This window comes from Augochlora pura, chromosome 1 (genome assembly GCF_028453695.1).
Source record: "Augochlora pura isolate Apur16 chromosome 1, APUR_v2.2.1, whole genome shotgun sequence".
Lineage (NCBI taxonomy): Eukaryota > Metazoa > Arthropoda > Insecta > Hymenoptera > Halictidae > Augochlora > Augochlora pura.
The window spans coordinates 7019527-7044427 of NC_135772.1; the positions used below are offsets into that span (position 1 = coordinate 7019527).

Consider the following 24901-nt stretch of genomic DNA (forward strand, 5'->3'; position numbering starts at 1 on the left):
TGCAACTACGAAACGATTTTATTATTTTTTCCACAAAAAATGGTAGTATAAGTAATATTTTATTTCGAACTTTGTAAAATGTAAGATATCCATAAGACTGAAATTCATATTGTAATTATGAATTACAATACTTTTTGGTTTCATTTTTTTTTAATTTTATTCGCAAATCTTTCTCTCATATATTTTTTAAAAGATAACAAATACAGATATTTTTCTATAGTTTCTAAAATTATCCAATACTATTTTAAGATTTTAAAGTAAAAAAGATTATTTTCAATATTATGTTATTACAACGACGTTTCTATTTATATTTTCGTTAGTAAAATAAACTCGGCAAGCACAATTTAAATTATCCATTTTTAACTAGTCTGAGATGAAAGTATCCAGGAGCTTCACCATGGTGTAATGAACTTGCATACGAAATTCACTGAGAACGCATAACGAAGTTGCACTTCAGAGGGAAAGTATGTTGCAACAAATAATGTGTAATTCATTTCATGTTAGAGGGAAGCCAATATTATTTTATAAAAGAACGAATAAATTTATAAATATGAGCTCACACTATTAGAAAGATAACAAGAGAAAAATTAAATTCATCTTAATTTTTTAATTCACTTTTATTAAATATTTATATAATGTAATATTTCATGTTGTTTATTTTAAAGTTGTTCAAATTATAAAAGAAATGATTGAATAATTTTTTAATTGAAGAATATGTTATAAGAGAAATGAGAAAAAGGGCATAGCCGATTAAGATAGTCAAAACTGCCCTTAGAGATTTTTCAATGTGTCATATACCGTTCGATAGCTGACCAAAAAAACTCATCTGTGCAAAGTTTTAACCGTGTAACTTGCCCGTGGGGGTAGTTACAGGATAAATTAGATTTCGCGGTTTTTCTGCATTTTTCCCCCTTTAGCGGCTTCCTAAAATTTTGCAAAAAAGGTGAACTAAGATCAGTCTGGTCAATCTATAAAATAACGCTTCCAATGTTCGGTGGATTCAATAACAACTTTTTTGCTTTTAAAAGTTAGCGAACAAAAATCAGCAAAAGTTTTTAAAAATTCGGTACGCACAAATATCGATTGATTCCAACGAAACATGCATTTTCCAGAACGAGGTTACGTATAAATAGGAAAATTGGATAATAGATAAATAAAAAGATACTTTTCGAATCCAACAAAGAGTTCAACGTTCGTCTATGTTTCCTCATAATTTTTCTCCGGCTTTTCGTGCAGCTTATAACGCAGCATTGTGCCGGCGTTATACAAGATGTTTTAGGAATCCGGATCGGGGTGCATATGTCGTTGAATCGGTTCCATATAAAAGGTATAGATCACACTGAATGGTCTGATTCATTTACCTCGTGACGCTATTATTTATTCGTTTCCATTCAGTCATATTCGAAATTACTCTGAATACGACTCCCGTATTATAATCTCTAAGCTTTAGCAGAGAATCATTCTGACTTGGGTTCAACAGTTCCCTCGTTACTATATGTTGCACTTTATTTTCTTTCTTATGTTAAAATACACGTTTTTAGGACAATGGGAGGCATGAGATGTTTCTATGGTCCATTTGAAATGTTGATTGACGCTTTGCCAAAGATATGAGCATTCTGATGACATAGCGATTACACAATTCTAACCCGACACATATTGTGTGAAATTTTCGTCGCTTTTATTGGCATTTTTAATAATAAGCATAGTATCAATTTATTGTTGGCTTTTAAGAACATTTTACAATTATATACAAAATATAGAAAACAAAAAGAGCCATTAAAAATAATTAGCTTCAAATCCTGAGTGTTGACTACTCACGACTAATATCAGGTATATTTTTTATCGGAAATATAAAGCCCAGGACTCGTCGTTTGCACAGGCTGTACGATAATGTGGCTTGGAAACTATGCATGCTTAATTATCTGCAAATAGTTTCGCACGAAAAGTTTACAGAACTTTCAGAATATAGATTTGATAAAAAAATGTAATATTATATACATAACATGAATATGTTACGCGAGATTAATCAAGCTCGAAAAACGATATTCTCTAAATTATCAGTGGAGAAATTAAACTACTTGAATGTTGTTAAATATATCTATTATATATCTAATGTAAATAAATAAATAATATTACAGTAATTATTATGCAATCACATCGACTGCAAATCTTCATGCGTTTACGATATCCACAAATTCATGAAAGACAAAAAATCGTCTATATTAACCAAAATGAAAGACATTTATACATATTGTAGACAAATTCTCCTTATTTTCGTTACAATAAAGTCATTTATTAAAACGAAACTTTACATGAAAGTCGCATTGCACTGAACACGAATTCCCGAACAGTTAATGAGACATTAAAATCAAAACCAATTTTCTAAACTCAATTTTAAACACTCAGAGATAAAATTGGCTTCATACTTTCCATCTTCACAAGACTTACTAATTGTTCTGAATGGCACGAAATGGAGAAATAATTAATCAAAGGAGAGAATGTGCAATCAAAATTTCGTTAGTTAATAACTTTCTATAATTCGTATTATTTTGTCACAATATCGTCTCTGAACGCTTCGACGGACTAATTTGAAAATATAGCATTCCACGTATGTGAGAGATACATACTTTAATGAAATGTTTCAGATTTCACCGAATAAAAATATCTCGCTTTTATAAATTTTCATACATATTCATGTGCTGGCATTTTATCTGAAAATATGAGATTCCTCACCAACAAATTGAAATTCACATTTCAATATCATAAGTTAATAAAAAAAAAGTGGAGAGAAATTTGAACGAAACAGAGAATATGAAAACGTGGGCGCGTTGCTGCAGTTCTGATTGGTCGGATGGTTAAATGTTCACAGTTGTGTGTCTGTGAAATGACACCCGTTTCCTAGAGAATTCTCGCAGGTTCTCCGAAAACACGCGTAAACGCGGTAGAGGCACGATCAGCTTCGGAATCTCGCTTCCATGCCGGCGGGAATTTCACAATTTCCGGGCAGATCCAATAATTTCCTCGTTCGAGACGTGTTCGGTCGCGAGAGCGGGGAACTCAATGAACCTAACGATGATAAAATGGATTTAAATTGCACTGTGTGCACATCTGCACGACAAACCTAGCGTGACATCGTCCGAGGAAAATCGGCCGAGCCCATGTCCTCACTTTCACTGCCATAAAAAATTGTTCCGCTTCTTTTAATTTTTCCTTTCTCAGTGTTATCATAAAATTTAACTCGTACTTCGATACCCTGTCCAGAGTACAGCGTATTGAACAATAATACAATTGCAACCTCTCCAGTTACGGTGTCCAAACAGTTAAATGAAAATATCCATTCCACAATTAATGGAAATGCAATACATAGGTACAACATATACCTCTATTCGAGGTTTCCATTCAATTATAGAACTAGGGTGACCAATAGACGTGATATGTTCAATTTTTTTATTCAACAAAGACAAAATAAAATAGTTTAATGTGTCTTATTCAATAAATATAAGTTAGCTGGATTCGATATTACCTCAGTCAGTGAATAGTTTATTTTACACTAAATCACTTTTGGAAATAAAACATATTTCGCTGTGTGTTATAAGTTGAAGGATTGTAGTTTGCCTTTGTTACTATTTAAAAATTTATTAGGAAGCCTTCGATTTTTAAACTTTAATTTTATTCTTAAATGACAGGTATCCAAAAAAAGAAAATACCTAAAATATTCATTTATTTTCGAACGATTTGTTCTGAAAGGAAGTCGTTCCGAACGGTAATGGCAAAGTTTTATCGGTCGAAAAGTTACAAGCTCGGGTTGATTGAATGGATAATCAGCGTAGATGTGATTCGTGACGGTACATTTTTCTCTGGTCTAGCCATTAGCATGAACTCCTCGGAATCTCGAACTCAATTCCACTGGAATAAAGCGAACAGTAAGAAAACGTCGCTTAAAAGATGAAGCATCGAACTCGCGTCATTTTTCATATCTTTTGCTGTAACAGAAAAATGCAATGCATGTTCTACAATCGTGCTAGAAGCATCTCCCCTAATAATTTCAACGAGTGAAATCGATTGTCTGCGTCGTTATCGAGATATTCTGTAGATACTGCGAATACAAATATGCAAAAGAATGCACATAAATCATGTTTTGATTTTACTGTATGTAAAGTGGTAATTAATCAAAGCAGTAAAAACGTCACAGCGGTTAAGAACTTCCATGTACTATCTTCGACTTAATAATACTTTACCAACTGGTCGCCAATAAATCGGCTTTTTACCTTGACCGGTAGCCCGTAAATCGGTTGTCGTGTCAACCGAAGTAAAAGCGTTAAATTATACTACTGCAAGCTCTCGCGTTATTATATAATCTTTTAAATATTAGATAACTTTCGACTTGAGTGAAATAAATAAAATAAAAATAAAAAAAATAAAAAAATGAAATAAAAATAAAAAAAATAAAATATAAATAAAATAAGAATAAAATAAAATAGAAAAAATAAATATTGTTTAATATTAACGTTATGAAAATATACGAATGTTAGTAGAATTAATTACCCTAAGATTATATAAATGTTTATGAGCGAATAACCGATTCGTAGTGTTAAAATCATTAAAGGAAGAAATAAATACGTAGTTAACCCCTCCGCTTTCACTTTGATGTCGCATACAAGTTCACAGTCTACTGATCAATTGTAATAACTTGATATAGCGCCACTGCATTGCTTTCATGAAAATGATAGAAATAGGCTGCGCAAGTCGTTTTGGGCATAGTGAAGAAAATCTGTTGGAATCTTGTGATAAAGATGCATAATAGGACGATGCTTCTGCTCGGACCACTTTCGTTAAGAATGCAAAGAACGGATTAGGATTGACAGAGCTTGGAAGATTCTGCATAATATGGCTCGAGTGTTTTAAGCACGCTTATAGACGATCCCATGCGTTAGGATATACTGGAAGCCAACAAGTTAGGAGTGTTTGAATTATGCAGTATGTTTCAAAAATATGGAATTGTCCGGAATATGCAGAAGGTCTCTGGACGCAAGCAGCTTAATTCTCTTTTCTGTGAGGAAAAGCTGTTTTAATTAGCGCATCTGAAAAGTTACTAATGGTCGAAACAACGTAAGAAAATGGTTCTAAGAAGGATATCTACTTAAAATAACTATTGCAAGGCTTAATTTTTATACGATCATCGTCCACTTTCTATTGACTTTGAAGAACAGTTTTTTGCATAAAAATTAATATCAGACCCTGATATGCAAACAAATATTTAAGTAGTGGACAAAATACAAAAGCATTAGCTATGGACAATTGTTGTAAATGGTTCTAGTATTTTTACTTCGGTCTGATCATTGCTTGCCACAGCTGCCAGTATTGGACCGATTATATTATCTTTTGATGTATCGATTAGCTTTTTCGATCCACTGTGGAAACAAGTGTATTACGAACAGTATTGATAGGTATGGGTACGAATATCGTTGTTATTGCTATTAGAATCCATTAATCATGCAGCTGAATGGCTCGGTGGATCTGATTTGTTCGTTCGATTAGTACGAGCATTTCCCTTTGATACCACAGCGATAGTTCTGCTGCAAAAGAAGCTCGGCAAACGGGGCTGGTGGAATGGAGGGGGGATAGGGTAGGACATGTTCACCGAAGTGTGAAATTTAAAAGTTACCATTACAGACAGCGGGCGAACACGCGACAGTGAAACGCGACACTGCAAACTCGAACGTTAGGTTGAAGCCCATTCAAACTCGATACTCTCTTTAGAAATAAAACCCATGAAACTGAGCGGCCGGTACCATTTTTAAGTTCGGTGAGAGCTTTAAAAGCTGTACACCGGACGAACCAGCTTTTCGAACAATTCGAATTATACGCTGTCGTCTCTACGATGTCTTTGTCATCCTGCTGGACGCTATCGTTAGCAATTTTTATTTGATGCATTGACATCGATGCAAAACTGTTGTTATATTTTTTAAGCGGTCTCTATTGTTGTTCTAAAATCAGGACATTTCAATGGGAAATTATATAATAAATTATATAATAAAAATATATAATATATATAGCCATGCAGTATTTTCAAAGGTATAACGACATTAAAATCTTCTCAAACTTGAAGTTACAATTTGAGGATGTTTTATATTTTTATTTATAAGGTTCAGAAAATTGCTTCTTCTTCATATTCTAGTAATTATATTAAAAAGTCTTTAAATCGCTATTTAAATTAACGAGCATGAAAATAATCATTTCCCTTTGTTGAGCACTCGTGTCTCTTCATAATTGTTTCATAATTATAATGATAATAAGGACACCAGTAAGACTCGAGACAGTAATGATAACGGTGATGCTAATAATAATTATTGTAGTTGTAATAATGAAATTTCAGGTGGGAGAAGTAGACAGTGATCTCAGCCTAGAGGACAAAGGGAAAGAGTAATATGGGAAAGGACGACAAGAGGCGCATCGCGCAACGCAGTGACGGTGAGTGTTCTACAAAATTGCTGCTCATACTTGCTATTAAGCTCGTTCGATAACAAGCGCTACGTTATCGAATATGCCACTAAATATGAAGTGGAAATATATGCATTTATGAGAAAATTTACAAAAAAAATTTACAAAAAAAATTTAAGAAAAAAATCAACAAAAAAATTCTAAAAAAACTCTATAATTTAGAAAATGATAATTTACAACGGCTAAAAATTCCTCCATAAATATAGATCGAAGGTAGTGTAATTTAAGGTAGAACTTTCGCAGAATGCTGCCCGAGTTAATTTTCAATTTACTAAGGCTATGCAAGAAATGAAACTTTAATGGATTTTAATTCTTTCTTCGTTCCCTACAAAAGTCTGAGTTTGCATATTAAAAATTATAAAGAAGGTAACATCGGGTTACAAAGAAAACAGAATTTTCCAGACATAAAGTAGAAAACACCTTGAACAGATTTTGTTGAATATGATTTTTTATACAGAACATGAGTTCACATTTATTTGATGTATAGATAATTAAGCGTTCTTAACCAAGAATTATAATTAGCACATCTATATTCTGAAAATTTAGGACACGTGTTCCTCATATAAATACAAACCGAGCAGTAACGAATGCTCGTAAAATGTTACATCTTTTAGACTTATTTGCAGTCGAAAATTGAAGGTATAACTTCCGGGGTGCGCCGCTTAAATTCCAGTCGGCTGAATGCTCGGTCATACGTACACACACACACACACACACACACACACACACACACTGGTCAAAGAACAGAGGCCGACACCCCTAACTCGGGGTCTCTCCCTTGAGTAACTTGTTACATTTTGTTCTACAGTTTTTAAAATACTTCCCTTCCGCTGAAACCGTGTATACACGTCAAGTGTAAAGTGTGAGTCATAGTAGATAATTACGCAAAGATCGATCAAACACGAACCGTATATTCTACAACTTCACAATCATCATTATCTGCTGGCTACCGTTCACCGACTGCTACATTTAGCACTGCGAATGAAAACGTTTTCCAGTACATACTTCACGAAAGCGGCATAAACACATCTAGACTATCTACGACAGAAGAAGAATGTCGCTTCGCAAAGTGCAGCACGTTATCCGTCAGTCTCGTCGACCGCAAGCATCGTATTGTAGCCGACTCGCTGTCGACTTTGAATAAAAGAAAAGTCTGACACATAAGCATCTCTTCTTTCGCGAACCTGCCGGTTTTTCTGGTAATAGGGACCAGCGACCGTGTGCTAGGATGCCGAGCAGCGGATGAACCTTTGAAAGTTCTCGAGTACAAGGGTCCAATTACGTAGAAAGTTAAAGGAAGAATAAAAACAGGAACGCTTGCGAACTGAATTCTGTGACGCTTTATTGTCTGGACTACGACATACATTTTCTAAACTCGTGGGCGACGTCTTCAGTCTCAGCACATACGCGATTGTTTTTCTTCTCCTCCAATTTCTAAACTTGCAGCGCGTGTCTCACGTATCGGTGGTAAATTTCATTAGCGTGCGAAATTCCCATAAAGCTCTTTAGGAGATCAAAATGAATTCCGTTATTGTGCTTGCCAATTATTCTGGCACAGTTTGTTTAAATAGTAAAAATGCCAAGAATTGCGAAATTTACATCGTTAAGGAAACGCAGACCGTTTTTGTATCCATTGTAATTTCAAAATGTTGAGTAGAAGGAACAGCGAACGGGGATCAAAAGAAACATACGTGGAAGGAGCCGGAGGGAAAAAGTAGAAAGAAGTAGCGTGAAATTCAAGTTGAACGAGCATCGCGCCAGGAGATAGAAGGAAAGACAATAGCCTTGGGAATATTCGCTACAGACGGTGCCTAGACGCACCTGACGCGAGACGTCCCAAGTCGTCGATCTGTTATTGGGATTTCTGCGCGTGCAAGATCTACGGAAGAAACTGCTCGGTCACGGCCTTCTCTGTTGCCATATTACGCGACATTCTCCTCGGAGCAAATCCAATCACATTCCGTCAAGCGTTTTAATAACAAGAATAACGCGTGACGTCGAGCCGAGCTAAGCCGTGCCGGGACAGGTAAAATATACAGAACGAAACGTGATTCCTAGAACAAACCAGGAGGAAATGATTTCTTAAGATAACTCGTCTACAAAATTCGTCGGACCATGTTTGAGCACTTGGTTTTTATGTGGGAATGTAAGAAATATTATATATTCCAAAGGTGGTCGACGTTTTGTTGAAATAAGTTGTTCTAGGATGTTTATTGTGGGGTTTTCATAAAAGAAACAAGAACTTCACGTTGAATTTTCTGCGGAACGTTGATGAACTGAAGTTCCATTCAAAACGAGTCTCTTACTTTCAAGAACTTTCCTTTCATTTGTTCTCGTCAGAATTTATAATATGTATTTTAAAGCAGCTTCGCGGTTCATATCTGAAACAAAATCTATTAAAAAGTCTTTCGATCCCTGAAGTTTCGAATTAATCTCCGCGTGAAATAAAAATTCTTTTATGATTTTAGTGAATTGGAAACGACATGTAGGTATTTGAAATCTTTGTTAATCTTTTTAATATTTTCTTGCAAGGTGCTAGTTTTGCGTTATTTTATTTTAATTTGACTAATTTTTTTATGAAAAGATATTCGCGAATGTGAAAAGAACGGCGTGAAGTACGCAACAGTTTTTCTTTTGAATGCGATGAAATTATAAATAGTAAAACGGTGTAAGCGAAATAAAAAGGTAAGGATTAAACGCACAAAATTTTCTCGAACGTTTTTATGCCAAAGTCTGATTGTTCAACTCGTTATTATTCCCTTGAATGCTGATTGTGTAGCAAGATGACAGACTCGATGGTGCTTTTAGGCGGCAACAATTCGCTTGATTGGAAAGGAAACGTTTGCGAGCCCTTAACCGTTGAATGTCCTTGTTATCAGTCGGATCCATAGGTGGAGAAAGAAAATGGCACACACGCAAGGCGATGCAAATAGTGGAAGTTACGGTGTGCGCGCCGAAGCGTAGCGTTGAATTTTCCCAAATTTTTCTTCCAGCGGCGCCGAACGATCTCTTAACTACGGAAAATGTCCACCGTTTCCACAGAACTGATTATACCTATTATGCGAGTTTCGTTCCCATACTCTTCCTATGTGAAGAGCTTGATGAACTTCCATACAGCTCATACAAATCTAATTTCGGCAGTTTGCTCGTTTTGACGAGTTTCAGTCATTTCCTAAATGCTACACCAATCGATACATTGTCCGTACCAGTATGACGATTCTGGATAACAATGGGTGGTCAATAATTCTGCGTGAAGAAGGAAATCCAGAGCGTGGGACAAAAAATTTGGTTATGTAATAACACGTTCGTGAAAAAAATAACTTTGAAAACACATGCTGAATCGGAACAGCAAAGTGACACAATCAAAATGCAAATGCACTTTGTTTGAAAACGAAGCTGTCACGAAAAATGTTTATTTATTGCGTATTTTCTACATATTTTTTCCGGAGAAATCGATTATGCTAGACATGTTCGAGTTTGCATTAACTCGCGATGAGTCGATACTTTACATGAATGGCACATTCCTCTCGAAAGTTAACTTATTCGTCGGTAATCGGTAATAGAATTAGACACTCACGTTTCTACATGTTTATTACGTATATTACACAAATGTTTAATTATATTACAACAAGCTCATCGTCGTACTCTAAGCAGACATCCATATATGCTGTTTTAAAATATCAAATAGAAAAATATGAGTTTCTTTTCTCACTAGTACAAGAATACTTTTCACGATTGTTAAGCATAATTAACTATGCACGATGCACCTACCACTTAAAATACATGAAACAGATACTGCACTTGATTTCGCCATTTCTAACGGAAATTCTTCTCTTGAAAATTTCATCTTACCAGTTCGCAATCCAAATTTCAATCAAATTAACAAACATCGTTTTCCAATTAAAGACATTGAATTTCTATTCTCGTTTTTATAGTCGAAACGTCCGATTACGTTCATGGATTTCCAATTCATTCCGACAACTTGAAGTGACGTGACATCGTTAATGGTTTCAAAATATAATCTTGTTTGTTAGACGTTCATTTACAGTTTCTTCGGGAAGCTTGCTAATTCGATCTAACAATGAGAGAGCTTTTCGCTCGACGTGTCGCAGGTACTCGTCGGCGGAGGTAAAATATTATTTTTAAATAACATCGCTATAGCGAACAACGCCTATCTACATATTATATCACATGTGAAAAAGCTGCAAACATACAACTCGAACGGCTACGTACAAAAAGAAAAACAGAAGAATTATCGTTAACGACTCCGTGATCGTTAAACGCGAAAGCGAGTACGCTTAATTGCACGTGCGTCCACGACGCGAACAGGTGTCGCGCTATTGTTCATTTTCTCTCTCCCCCTATCTTTTTTTTCCTTTGTCTTGCGCACTCTCGCACCCTCCCTCTCTCTCTCTCTCTCCCTTTTACGTTTCCCCTTTATGACCATATTTCTGCATGCCAACTGACTTGACAACGAAGCTGGCGATTGGCCAATAACGATCGGTTATTCAACTCCGATATTGGCTCCCATCGGAACACAATGTTACTTCGAAAATCTCGATAAACGAGTACGCCGCCAAATAAACACGCGCAAGTACCGATAAAACAAATTGCATCCGTCGCACTATAGAGACACCGGCTCTTTGCAGACAATTATTTCTTTGAAAGGTTTCACACTCCGTTCTCAAAATATTGGGGTGTACCTTGTTGAAAATTGCGAACAGAACGCGATTAAAAAGTAGAAATTCTTCTAAACGCAAAAAGAGTTTGTGAAGCTATGAAATTAAATTTATTGAATTTCTATTATTGTCGAAGTATATTTTCTTTTATTTCTTAAAACGATGCAACATTGTTAAAGAATCGAGAAACCGCTTATTCGAGCGAAATTACGAATGGACCGTTGTTTCTATCGTTTTGGATTCGCTTGAGATATATGTGAACGTTAACGAGATTTATGACTTTCATCGATTGTGACAGAAATGAAGTGTACGAATCGATTCAACAAATTTTTGCAGAACTCCCGACTAACGCATTACAAAGTCGCTTTAATTGACAGGGGTTTCACGCGGGTTTTCACACACGACCGGTTCTCATTCGCGAGTCTACCGTTCGGTGTAAATAATGATTCTTTTACGTCGACATTTTTAATTACTTATTGACATTTCATCGAGTATCTACGTCATCGACATCTCGAGCCAGGGTTTCTTATAAAATACCATTCTGACGAGACTGTCGTAGAATCTTTCCGCCAATTTACATAGTCCCGGCGTTTCTTGGCTTATTCCTCCGATTCCTCTAGAACTCGCCCACTAATTTTTCTCAGCCGATTCCATCGATCCCAACCGACTCGTCCCATCAATTTCCCTTAATACCTCCCGCAGACTTCGACTTCTCCCGATAAACCTACAGGCGTCTGTCTTCCTCCACCTCTTCGTAGAATTTCATCACCTGCGCCCTAGCCGCTTGAGTGACGGAGATCCTGCAAGGATTCGGATCCCAGTTGATGCCTGGACAGCCCATAGACTCGAAGCAGGTGACCAAACGCTTGACGTTCGTCGGGCAACACTGGACCACAGCCCAAACGCAAGGTGGAGGACTCTTCACCGGCGGTCGTTGAGTGGGCGGTGCAGGGAAGTTCGGCACCTCCATCCCCTTGCGATGCGGATTAAAGCCCTGCGAATGAACATTTCTCCGTATTTTCAACCGTTTCGAGAAGTTGCGATCAGCGCTGCGTCAAGGGAACACGGCACTCGCCGATTTGAATAGAACTTTGTTATGTTCTATTGTGATTCAGGACAAGAATAATTTGGCAGTTATGCATTTGCGAAGTGTCCGATGAAATACGACAACCGATGAAAACTAGTGGCATTGTTCCTGAATTAAATTCTTAACACTGGAACTACCAAACCTTTAACTAATGTATATCATTGAATAAAAATAATAAAATTGAATTTGCAGGAAACATCAAAATAAAGTTAAAAAATATAAACTTGACTCCTTAGAGTGCAGAAAGCATCCTAAACTTCGATACCAGATTATATACAGAAGTATAATCAGTGCAACATAGAGAATCAAATTCAGGTTATTTAAGTTTCGTACGAATTCTATTGCAATATTAACTGAAGAATTTAATGAAACGCGTGAAAACGTTTACGTAACATCAAGAATTGTAAAAGAAAAGATTAGAAACTAGGCGTATTTACTAGTTTGGTAGTTCTAGCATTAACAAATAAATTACATAAAGATCCACGGACTACTGATAAATCACAAAACTTCTTGAGGGATGAAAATTACGTCTTTAGAGTGACAAAAAAATCTACTCGCTGCCATTAACAATGTTTGTTTAATGTTTACTCTATGTTGGAATCCAAATATGAGTCGAACAAGCATAGTTGTTCGTGGGTGGAGCGCGAAGTTGAGAAAATGGGAGACGGGTGAGGGTTGGGCACCCGGGTATGTAACGGGGGGCCCGCATATCTCTTTTCCTTTGCCAGGGAAGGGACTTGCGTTATCACGAAGACTGACGTGTGTAGCTTTGTGTAGGCTGTGTCGTGAACCAGAGCAACGCACGGTTTAAAGTAATCTTTATTGCGTCGCAACAGGGGTTAGGAAGCAGACGGAATGGGTCTCACCGTGAACTCGATACCATCGCCGAAACGTGACTGCGGAACGACACCCTGCGTGGGCGCAGACGCTGACGCTTCGGGGCGGATTATTATACTCGCAATCACCGGCAGCGAGTTCAGCCTATCCACTTCCTGCTTCGTCCATTGCTCTTTCGTGGCTCTAGCACGCTCCTTGCTTTCTCTGGCCTCCTTCGCTCTGCAAAGTATAACGGGAAAGCACTATCAGCTCGGACCGAAAGAGGAAGCTTATTGTGCACGGTGCGATCAACGGGTTTGTGTCATTAACATCGCCCGTTTCGTAACTCTGCGGCGCACAGTGCTATCATATCTAAAAAAAAGTTGACAAAACCCAATTCTGAGATATAGTAGAAACGTTGTAAAGAGCGTCAAGTATCTATTGAAATTTTCAAATTTTCGTGGCTGCTTACCGATACATAGATCGTCAAGGTAGTCGGATTTTCAAAACATAACTTCTTTAATGTGTCGATCTGAAGATCAGCTTTAAAGAAAACATTTATTATAAAGATGAACTATACGCGTGAGTGAAGCAAAATATTTTTTAATTAAATTTTGTGTAACCTGCTTTCTTCCTCAATATGTAGAAGATTGTCAATGTAGAAGATTGACGTCATGCAGTAATAAGAGGGTAGAGAAAAAATTATGGTAGTCGTCGAAAGATTTAACTTGTTGTTTGCCCATTTTTAAAATATTCGATTTTGAAGTCCTAAATTATGTTCTTTATGTTTATATAAAATATAATATTATTTATATGTGTATATACGTTTTTCATAATTATAGCCAAATATCAGAAATTTACTGACACGATAAGTAATACTTATGTCTCCAGTGTCTAAACTTCCATCTCAAATTTTGCATTTTTCATAACATATTCAAATTTAGCAACCTCGTAAACGTAATAACTGGTTTTCATAAAATCGTATGAATTATGGATAAAATTTTAAAATATACACCGCGAAGCTGGCACAAAGTGGTTCAACGACGGAAAGAAACCATTTTTCTCAATGTGTAATATACATATATTTGTTATTAAAATATATTACTGATAGTCGAATCTTTAATGCAATAAATAAAAGTTGGGTTGTAGTAATATTACATGGTGAGTAAATGGGAGCAATTACTTTTATACAATTTAAATTATCGAAATATTAGCACGTCGTGCTTGTTACAGCATAGCAGCTAAACCTGCACAGAAACGGGTTGAAGTTTTGCCAATGGTTGCTACGACGTTCTACGAAGCAATTAACTAATTAATTTGGAATTTTATGTCCGTGTTTCAGATGTACATCTCACTTTACAGCTGGAAGGAATATTACAGAAACTTCTCTGCTACTCCCTTCCAATTACAAATTGAACTCGATAATGATGTCTGCTACTTTATGCCCTACAATTTATGTCCTCTCTGTTTTCTTACGGATGATTCTGAGAGTAATAATTACAGAGTAATAATGATTCCTAAGCATAACGGTGCATATAGATAAACTCGTGACTTTCTAAATATCAGCTTATATTTTAGCATGTTTCACTTAACAGTTATTAGACAATTATGCTCGTGAAAATGTTCATCCAATTAAAAGTTTCTTAAGTCGACCTCCAACTTTGCTACCTAAGTTTGATCTTACAAGAAAACGACGAGCTTTTAAGAGCAATAACAAACGGCGTTCTTTCGAGTATTATATACTCCCACTTCATTGCTTTCGAAATGATTCTTGCCTAATAATACCTGCAGCACTTGCTATCATTGATTACGTGCATCGGCAACAACGTGTCGTTGTTTGTGTTACAAGGGTTAATTATTCATATCATAGCTCAAGAAAATAACATGGAAAGTAATTCAAAATCGTGACCGTTGACCGATCACAAATTGCGACTTTCGACGCTGATCTCGACTATCTTAATTTCGGACATCTTGTCCGGAATCCGATCATCCCTCACGGTCGACCGTGTCGACCATTTACCTGTTCTCGGCCCTTTGCCTCTCGGCCCTTTGCCTCTCAGCCCAGTCCATCTCAGCATCGATCCTTCTCCTCCTCTGAATCTCCATCCTCTGTCTCTCGAAATCCGAAGTTCTCCTAGCCTCGTGCGCGACTAAATTGGACGGAACAAGACTCGTTTCCTGCCTCCTCCTTTGGTCCTCGAACCATATACGATCCCCGTTCGGCGAGCCCATATTTTCCGGAGAACTCGTTTTTCCAGCATGCTCTTGCTCCCGTCTCTCGGCCAACCGTTGTCGTTGCTCTTCGTACCATCTCGACTGTAACCTCCGAGACTCCTGCTCCCGCCTCCGAGTCTCCTCCTGAAGCTGAATTCTCTCCTCTTCAGTTTTGCGAGCGGTGTTCCTTCTTCTGACCTCGTCCGCGTAGCTCCTGGGATCGACGTTCACCGTGGCTGACGGACCGTGGTCTCTTCTAGCGCCTCCTAAGCTAGGGTACCTAGATCGATCGTCCCCTCCGGCTTGTTCCACCTTCCTCCTGTGCATCATCCAATCGTAAGAAGCGTTCCTCGGCATTTGGACCGGCTGGTTTCTCCTGATGTACTCCTGCAGTTTGCGCTCCTCGTCTAGTCGTCTCCGGTTCTCCTCTTGGATTCGCCGATTAGAGGCGCGTACGTACTCCCGTATCCATTGATCCCGTTCCCATTGTTCCCGGGATCCGCTCTCATTAGCGCCGACCGGTACGTTCGATGGCTGACTCCTATCCCTCGCCTGATTCCTCCTCTCCTCCTCCATCTCCTGCCGCCTCTTCAGCATCCATTCCCGCCTCCTGTCTTCCAGGTTGACTCTGTACTCCTTTTGTCTTCGCCTCGCCTCTTCCTCCTGCAATTGCCTTCCCGGTGAAGAAGGAGTCTGCGGCCGCGACTCCTGCCTCCTGCGGAAAGCCTCCGCACGTCTTCTCGCCTCCTCCATCCCCCGAGTTCTGTTCGCTTCGCTTTCAAGGCGCCATCTACGCTCGTCCTCTCGCTCCGGTCGTCCTCTGGTTGGCGATATCTGCGATTGCCTGCGACTCTCTTCCTCGCGTCTTTGTTCTAGCTGCTTCTCGTAATCGCTCCTGATCTTCTCGATGTCCACACTAGTTCGATTCTCAATCTCCTTGCGCCGCTGGCTTTCCTGTTGTCGCCTTAATTCCTCTTCTTTTCTGCGGTGTTCATAGAATTGCCTCCGTCTTTGGTTCTCGGTTTGCAGCTCGTCGCTGGATACCACGCCCTCATTTTCACCGAACCCCCACATGTCCCGCTTCTGGGGTTCACGGTCTTCGGACAGGTCGTTCACAGTCGGCTCCTTAACCCACAGGATCTTGCGAGCTTGATTCACCGTCCTTTCGCCCGTTGCCCCTTCGGCCTCCTCAAACTGGACGCTCCGCTTTACTTTAACAGAGTCCGGCTTTTCCTTGGCTTTACGCTCCTTTCGGTCAGGCATAGAGGTCAAGGTGGCAGAGCCTGTGGTCGCGCCCGATTCACCCAGATCCCCACGGACTGGTAACTTCTCCACGCCCTGGAACCAAGGAATAGTTATATAGATTGTCCTATTTAAATCAGTTCCCTTGGATGTCTACGAAAATGTCAGTAGCGGAAAAAATGAGAGCTGAATTTAATTATGACAAAGAAAACTTTGTAGAAGCGATGGTCGCTACTAATTGTACTCCCTATACGTTATCTTGATTGTGGTTATTTCAAATTGGGCCCACAATTAGCATGTTTACTGTTTTAGCAACTTCGAACAATTCCTTTTTCTTATTTAAAGGTTTAGCGGCGCATCAACTACATTAGTAATTAGCGACAACTGTAACTGTTTGTTAAACTTAGTTGTAAAGTGAAATGTGTTTTAGGAAGGCAATGACCTGGTGGAAATTCCCTTGTTGCTGTTAAGGTTGTATTCGTGTTAATTCTTACCTGAAACTTAGCATACAGAGTTACGTCTATGTCCCCTCTATTCTGCTTCACCCCCTTCGTCGTCGACTCTAAGATGAGCTTGAACAGTTCATCTGTCCCCTCGGACTTCTCCTCGGACATATCATAATCCAGGTTCAGAGTTATCGGGGTCACCTCCGACCACAAATCACCCTCTTCATTCTTGGAGACGGAATCTATGGATCTCTTTTGTCTGGAATCAGCTAGTCCTTCGCAACCAACTTGTAGTTCCGGCACTCCACCGATGCTAAAAGGATCCGTGTTGGGAGGTGCATCCGAACCATGATCATCGAACGAGTTCGATTGCTTGTGCATGATTTTTTGATTAGAAGCTTTGTATTCGCCAGCTTTCGTTTTCTCGTTGCTGTGACTGGTTTTCTTCGGCACCTTGCTTTTAGCATTCATTGGTAACTTTGATGTAGGCATCGGGTTTGGCAGTAGACGCTCTCTGAGCAGATCCAACTTGTATATCTCCACTGAGCCAGGTCCTTGATCCTGGAACGTGTCGTCGGCCACAAAGGGATCCTCCGACTGAGACTCTCGAGGAGGTGATCTCGCCGGCACCGAGCTTTCTTCAACATTGATATTCTGTTCTAGGAATTTTTGGCCATTGTATCGGAGAAACTGTTTATCTTGCAGCAGGGGTGAAAAGTCTTCTGCGGCGCTGTTCCTCATTCCGAAGAATAGCAAATCTTTCTCCAGATGTTTGATAAGCTCGGATCGTTCTTGAGAATCTTGAAAATGAATATGCGTTTAGGTTGAGTTAAGAATTTCGATTATCCTACAATCTAAGTAGTTAATTACATCTCTTAAAATCTCTATAAATAGATGCATGGTCTTAATAATTTATTTGAAGTCTCCATGAGGAGATCGAATTTACCACATAGATTCGAATGTCAGTAAACATTTGCTTCCGTTTTTGTTGTACATCGTAGTATAACGTAAAATGGATACATGATATGACGTCGATAAAAGATAATATTTACTTTTAACATGAACACTAGTATTTCCGTTTAGTTACTCGAACGCACGCAACCAGAGATTGTAGTTTGAAACGCTTTCTTCCTTCAGAATTACACAATATTCTTGCATCTCGATATTTCAGGTGTATTCAGAGAGGTACTTTTCAAGTTTCCAGTAGGATTCGAATAATAGATTGACAAAGTAATATTCCAGGCATTCAACAGTTTACTTTGAACTGCTTGAATCGCTAAACAGCTTCCATCGAAACCTATTGTACTGTTGCTAAACCGCGAGTGACGATTCCAAATAAGACGCTTACACTTATTTTTGTATAATATGTTGATTGAATGCTTTTCTCAACGGAACGGGTATATTTAACTTTCTTACAATTTACGTTCGAAGAATATAATATAATTTCATAACTAGTCTTCAAATCATTCGATTATTTCTTTAATGTTGACACAGAGTAAAATAGTACAGAAGGAATAACCAATAACGTGGCGAACGACCACTTTTAAAATTATTTAGCACTTTTTAAACAAGTAAATTGTGATGTTAGATAACCAAATGCACTTTCCGATTATTAAATAATTAAGTCTCGGCACTAAATTCGTAATACTATTCGTCATCGTTTCTGTTCACGCAACTGCGTGTTGCGAAACGATTACACGTTTCGATTACAATTGATTCCATACTACTTGCGTGACTCTTCCCTAAGGTTCTCAAATAGTGTAGAAATTTTAACGATGCTACTCCATTCGCTGTCCGCAGGATCCACGTAACTTTAAACATTATTTCGAGTATTTCTGGCTCAGATTTCACGCGGTCCCATATACTCGAATATAAAATTTTTTCCGCAAGTTTCGTTGACTCGCCGAAGCTACTAACTTCATCCGAGCTTCGCCGAATTTACGTAGAAAGATAGAAACTCGCGCAAACATCCGTAGTCTAGTAATTACAACCGAAATTAATGCTGTAAATTGCGACTCGCGTGACGACCGACCTAATTCACCGGCGAAAGACTCATTGGCGGTCCTAAGTTACCGGTGTTACGGACTCTGATCAACTTACCACGCTTATCCGTATCATTCCGTTGGAGAACCTCATTACCCGTCCCTACAGCCTCGGAATAATCGACCTCCTACTATCCTTGATTCACAGGCTAGCCGTACGGAGTAGTCGCGTTACTCCTAACACAAATGAGAAAGTAACGACCGCGCATGTAAAAATGAGGTGTTCCATGTTGCCGCGCGGCTGAATTCGCAAAGCGCTCTTCGACTTTTTAGTCAGCAAAAACTAAGCTTTAATCCGAGTGGCAGAATCCCGCGAGCTAGTTAATTCGATTTCGTATCACGTCTTTATCAAATCGTTTCGGAGCTCAATATTAAATTGCTCTTCGAACAAAAACTTTCATCATGATTTTACATCGCGGGTAGTGGAATAGAAAAGACGCGTAATAGTTCTCTGCTTTTTAAAAGAAGGCACTCGCAACTAAAAAACTCAAAATTTTTCTACCTTTCTTCAAAATTTCCACCGCATTGTTAGAAATGTTACATACTTTTTTCGTTTGTTTCTTAATTACTCTTTGCAGGTATGTTTCTCTTTGAAAACAACGAAATTTTGGAATTATCATAAATATCTGCGAGATCATTTTTAGATTATTCTGTACAACAGATCATGAAGAATTATTTATTTTATTGATAAATAAATTTTATTAGAAATACCTCGGATACAATCGTACTAATAATCTCGAAAATAGGTAAATTACTAATAAATAAATCATAAACAAGCAAAGTTGTATTCTCGAAAAAGACGATTCGAAACGTGTCCCTCTAATAACGTATGCCCCCATATTTATAATAAGTATTACCAGCGGCTTATCATGCCGTGTTGTCTGCCCTGCATCGATCTTACTGTATTTCCAGCGACAGCAATTTCTACTCTGCCGTAGTGGAAAATAGCGACGCACCTAATAGCTACAATGCTTACAAACGTTAACGCAAGTAGACACAGTCCGCGATGGTCAGGCGTGAAAGGTGCCCGGTATTCTAGTCAGACGGAAGGAATCTCTCGAAATCGATTTCCTCGAACTATCGTACCGCGTCTCGCATTGTTTCATTTAGTCATACATCCTCGTCATCTTTTCGTTCGCGACGCGGATTACACGTCGGCCTGTCCGCCGGAGGACAAGCATGTGGTAGCTTTACCGAGCAAACTAGCTGCTCCTACCGATTTTCCTTGGCACCTTCCATCGATTTCCCTCAACCTCTCCCACCAATTCTCTCCTGAAACTCCTTCCGCAAGCTTCGCGCTCGCTCGGTAAATCTAAACGCCTCTCTTTCAGCAGATTGACGAGCGGAGCTCGTTACCCGCATTCCGTACAGCGAGCGTCACTCGGAACTCGAATCTGTGATTGCAAGGCAAAACGACACGTGTCACGATTCTCTCTGCGCGAAGACACTGGGCCGCCGAACCGAACAGCAAATAAACTTTCGTGTATGTATGACTTATGTTGCTTCGTAGTAATACAACTTCTGGGAATCGAGCGGGAGCGAAAGTTACAGCGCAACCTGCAACTGCCGGCTACGCCGGTGAACCTATCCGAGAACCAATCGGTGAATATATCGGCGAACCTACCGATGCTCGCGTCCGGCGATCTCCGAGGACTGATTGTGAGATCGGACGATCCATTGCCGGCAGCACCTTGATCCTTCCAATAAGAGCTGATCGAGATGCTGACCGGCTGATTCTCCGCGGGACCGTGTCCCTTCGTATGCAGGCCGATCGAGTCTTCGATCGACAGATCCTCGTCGGACTCGTTCGGAAACTTCACAAACGGCTGGTTCTCCTCCGTTCTTCTATGGAGTCCATGGCGGTGCGAGATCCAAGGGGCGTATTGATCGGGAGTGAGGCGGGAGGACTGAGGGTTGCCAGCCCCCACCATCGCCACACACACCGCTAGCCAGACCGTTGCCGGAACCACTGTCACCCCCGGCAGCATCATCCTACAATCAAACGGATATTTTTCGTTACTACTGTTTTCCTCTCGAGCGAGCAAAACGGCAGCGGAACACTGGCGTCGACAAGTCGAACGACACTTGCAGGAATCCCGTTTAACCCCTTCACGCTCATGCCCACGCTTTAGCCACGCTAGAGTGGCGAAGAATGCCTTCGAACCTCGCATGCCGTTTTAAATTGAAGGGGAATCCACGAGGAAAAGTAACAGAGGGTGCCAGTAACGTTGAATATAGGTCAAAGTATATAGGCATTATTACAATTTTATATCGAACGCGAAAGTACGATTAACGTACGCAAATGAACCTTCGTCTGTATCTCGCTGCAATAATTGTAGCTAACCGAAAAAGTCGTTTTCGAATTCCTTTGAAAATTCATTCTTTCAGAAATCATCGTTACAGTCGAAATCCACAATTACCTAGAATTACTTTAATCCCACGTCATATCTCTTTCGGCAGAGTTAAAGTGATCAGAACTGTTTCGATTGTAATAATTTCTTAGAAGAGTGAGCAAGTTGGCATTTATCGCGTGTCGAATTTTACTTGAATGCTTACATATTGATGATAAAAGAACAGTTCAGCGTTCATACTTAACAGATTGCTACTAGAAATCTTCGTCACGAGTCAGAGTTAGGTGGTACCGATCGTGGTGCACCTGGCACAAGTTCAACTTATTAGACTATCCTTCATAAGTGACCAGACATCTAACGAGCGTACATAGATAAATTGCACATTAGTACTATAATGAATGAACCATCTTTTAATAGTAGTAGCTGAACGTTGGGCAATTGCGCATTAATTACATTTGCACACTCTATACAAACGGATACAGGTTGCTCAAATATTAACCCTTTGCAGTCGTAGCCATTTGAACTGTGAAACGGAAATAGTATATCTGACCTACAGTATTCCCATTTTATATGACTTACTTCTATCAACAGTATTCCTTATAAACTACGTATTACAGCCACGAAAAGTCACACACAGCATGGGCTGCAGAAATTTACGTCCCTTACACTCAATCGAGGCATCGGCGACGGTTATTGCCATGTCCCGTTAATACGTATAGCATCAACTTCGGCTATCCGACTAGCACGGAATTTACAGTTGCAAACGCTGTTAGAAATTTATATTTATAATTTATCGAAAAATATTATACGTGTAATAATTGTAATTGAACGACGAAAACGAAAAGGTTCCAAAAAGAATTATTTTGGCCCACAGATTGCTAATTCGAATGTACATAAAATGTATAAACAATTGATAAAAGAAAATGAAAAGAGAATTTATTTTTTAAATATTGTTTAAACAAATGACTTTTTGGAGAATTTACACTTGGAACTTCTCCCTTGCTAACGCATTTTATGTGTATGACATTTGGTCTTGTGACTCATACAACAATTCCACTTTTAACAATTTTTTAAATATAAATTAATTTGATAATTGATAGCATTATTTTGAATTGTGATACAACAGTTTTCAGCGGTATCTCAGACTCGCCTGCAAAGGGTTGTAACTACAAAATGAATGAATGAATTTCCTTATCGAAGCACGTGTAACAAAAATACCGCAGAATCTGAATAAGTACAAACTTCTAATATGTATAAGGCAACATGTATTAGTCAGCATCTTTAGTTTTAACGAAAGATTTTTCTATCTTTCTATAAATGAAAAATATTTAAAACTCAGGTATTTAAAAAACGTCTGAACGATATGATTAGCGTATGTCGAGCTTAATAACCCCGACATACGGAAAACTCATCGGAGAAAAGCAAAATGGCGAATCAGATCTCCGGCAAATCGATCTCCGAAACTAGACACACCATGACCTTTCACTCGCGTCTCCGCTAAACGGAATCACGTTCGTTGTTACACACGAAAGCCTATCGATTCCGTGCCACTCGACTCCCGCTCGTAGAAACGCCAACCCTCGTTTCCCTCCCCCCTGACGCGAGCCCCTCTTATTAGATTCTGTTTCCGTAGACGAAATTCCCGACGCTTTGTGCCTCCGGCGAACCTGCTCAGCCGCTGACCCGGAGAACAGAGAAGCAACAATCGGTCCTCGACGCGTTCGAGGTGAATCGAGTGATCTTGACACACTGCCGCTGCCAAGTCGACACCGGCTAAACTTAACAACTCCCCTCCCCCGGACGGTCCCACTGACTTCTTTGGCTTCGCTGGCGGACGCCCCCGATACACTTCCGACAGACAATCATAGTTGTTGTGTTCACGCAACGATCTCGGACAATTTAGTCACCGAACATCCATCTCGTACAGTGTTTTCACGTGTCGGTAAGAGGTGAATTAACACTTTACCGATCGGTAGCCTATAAATCGGCTTTTTAACCCGACCGGTAGCCTATGAAACGGTTGTCATGACAACCAATAATTTCTTATCGAAGTAAAAATGTTAGATCGTGCAACTTTAAGCTTTCATATTATAATATTATATAATTTAGATGAAAAAAATATAAATAGATGAAATAAATATACTGTCTAACGTTATGAAAATTATATGATGATAAGGTTAGTAGATTTAATTATCCTATAATGTTGTAAATGTTTACGGCCGAATTGCCAGTCGGTAAAGTGTTAACAGGTTGAAATTCAGTGTGGATAATCGATGAGGTATTCTTCGCTTCCGCTTAGGCCGTTGCGATATGAGGCCTAATCGTCTCATGTAGAGTAGTATGAAAATATTACTCTGACGGCGGAACAGCTAAACCCGTCGAAATGATGGATTTCAAATTGTTTGTTTAGCGGTTACTAAGAACTTAAGTTGCAACCATTCGAACGCCCTTGAAAGATGTTAAGGTGAACGTTTCCGAGAACCCCTCTCCGTGTATGACCTCGACCTTATTTTTTGAAATGCACTTCCTACTTCAACAGACGTTCGGGAACTTCCCAGATGGGAATAACTTCAAAACTTGCGTCCAGTTTCTCCTCTAAGATGCTCAGCTTAACTATTCATTTTAGAAAGTAAACGTAGAGTGCTACCACGCGGTCTTTTCAAAAATACAGACACACACGGAAAAATAAGTTGAGTTGATGATCAAAGTATAAAATAGAATGAAAAAATAAAAAGAATATGAGAAAATGCATAACTATAAATATATAATAATATATAAGTCAGAAGACGAAAGTAACCAATTACTATTTATCATTTTAAATTAGTTTTAAACTATTTAAAATACCTTGTTTGTTGTGCACAAGCTTACGTTTAATCAAGTCGTAAAGCGGTTTCACACTTTCAATTAATAGTGCACGTAATTTATTTATAGATCTGCTACTATAATCTTGATATATTTGTTTACATAGATAGTTATGTAGTTTATAATACCATGTATGATCACATGTTTTATCACGAAGATGTTGCGACACACATTTTTGACAGTGACTAATATAAGATGAGTCACCTAATTCCGTCAATTTAAATTACCCAGGAATTGTCTGTTCTACGAAGACGTTCTTCAATGGTAAGGCGTTGAACATCTCAGGATGTTTAGTATACGCTAATTAATTCTTTATTATTCTGCTATCCATCTAAATATGAAAGTCACTTGATTAACCAATGTTAGTCAAATACTATTGCAAATTCAAAAATTATTAACTACGAACCAGAAATTACATATTACATACATGTGTAGAGAAAAATAAGAATTATTCTAATTAAAAACGAGTTTATAAATTACTTTTGCTTTTGCAAAGATCATTTGTAACTAAAAGAACTTTTACAAAAAATGCGAAACCTCAATTCACATGCACAATTCGCAGGTAATCAATTGAAAATTTTCAGGACCACCATCAAAAACAAGTAGTTTTAAGTGAAAAGCGTATGAACGCGGGGAAGAAATTTGGACTTGAGAAATAATA

The 24901-nt window shown here is 38.7% G+C and overlaps 1 protein-coding gene across 4 annotated transcripts in view; it reads right to left on the reverse strand.

The window, feature by feature from the left end:
• Positions 1-10074: 10074 nt before the first annotated feature.
• The window catches only part of LOC144468080 (uncharacterized), a 48551-nt gene continuing 33724 nt past the window's right edge, over positions 10075-24901 (reverse strand). For 2 of the 4 annotated variants that reach the window (XM_078177238.1, XM_078177248.1), the window contains exons 3-7: positions 20652-21019; positions 17034-17785; positions 15104-16635; positions 13134-13323; positions 10075-12174 (exon numbers count right to left, since the gene is read on the reverse strand). In XM_078177238.1, the coding sequence (XP_078033364.1) occupies positions 11905-12174; positions 13134-13323; positions 15104-16635; positions 17034-17785; positions 20652-21019 (3112 nt within the window). In that variant the 3' untranslated portion in view covers positions 10075-11904. Of the gene's footprint in view, positions 12175-13133; positions 13324-15103; positions 16636-17033; positions 17786-20651; positions 21020-21623; positions 21644-23045; positions 23098-24901 lie in introns of those variants that run through there. The other 2 variants (XM_078177266.1, XM_078177257.1) reach the window with 2 other exon arrangements.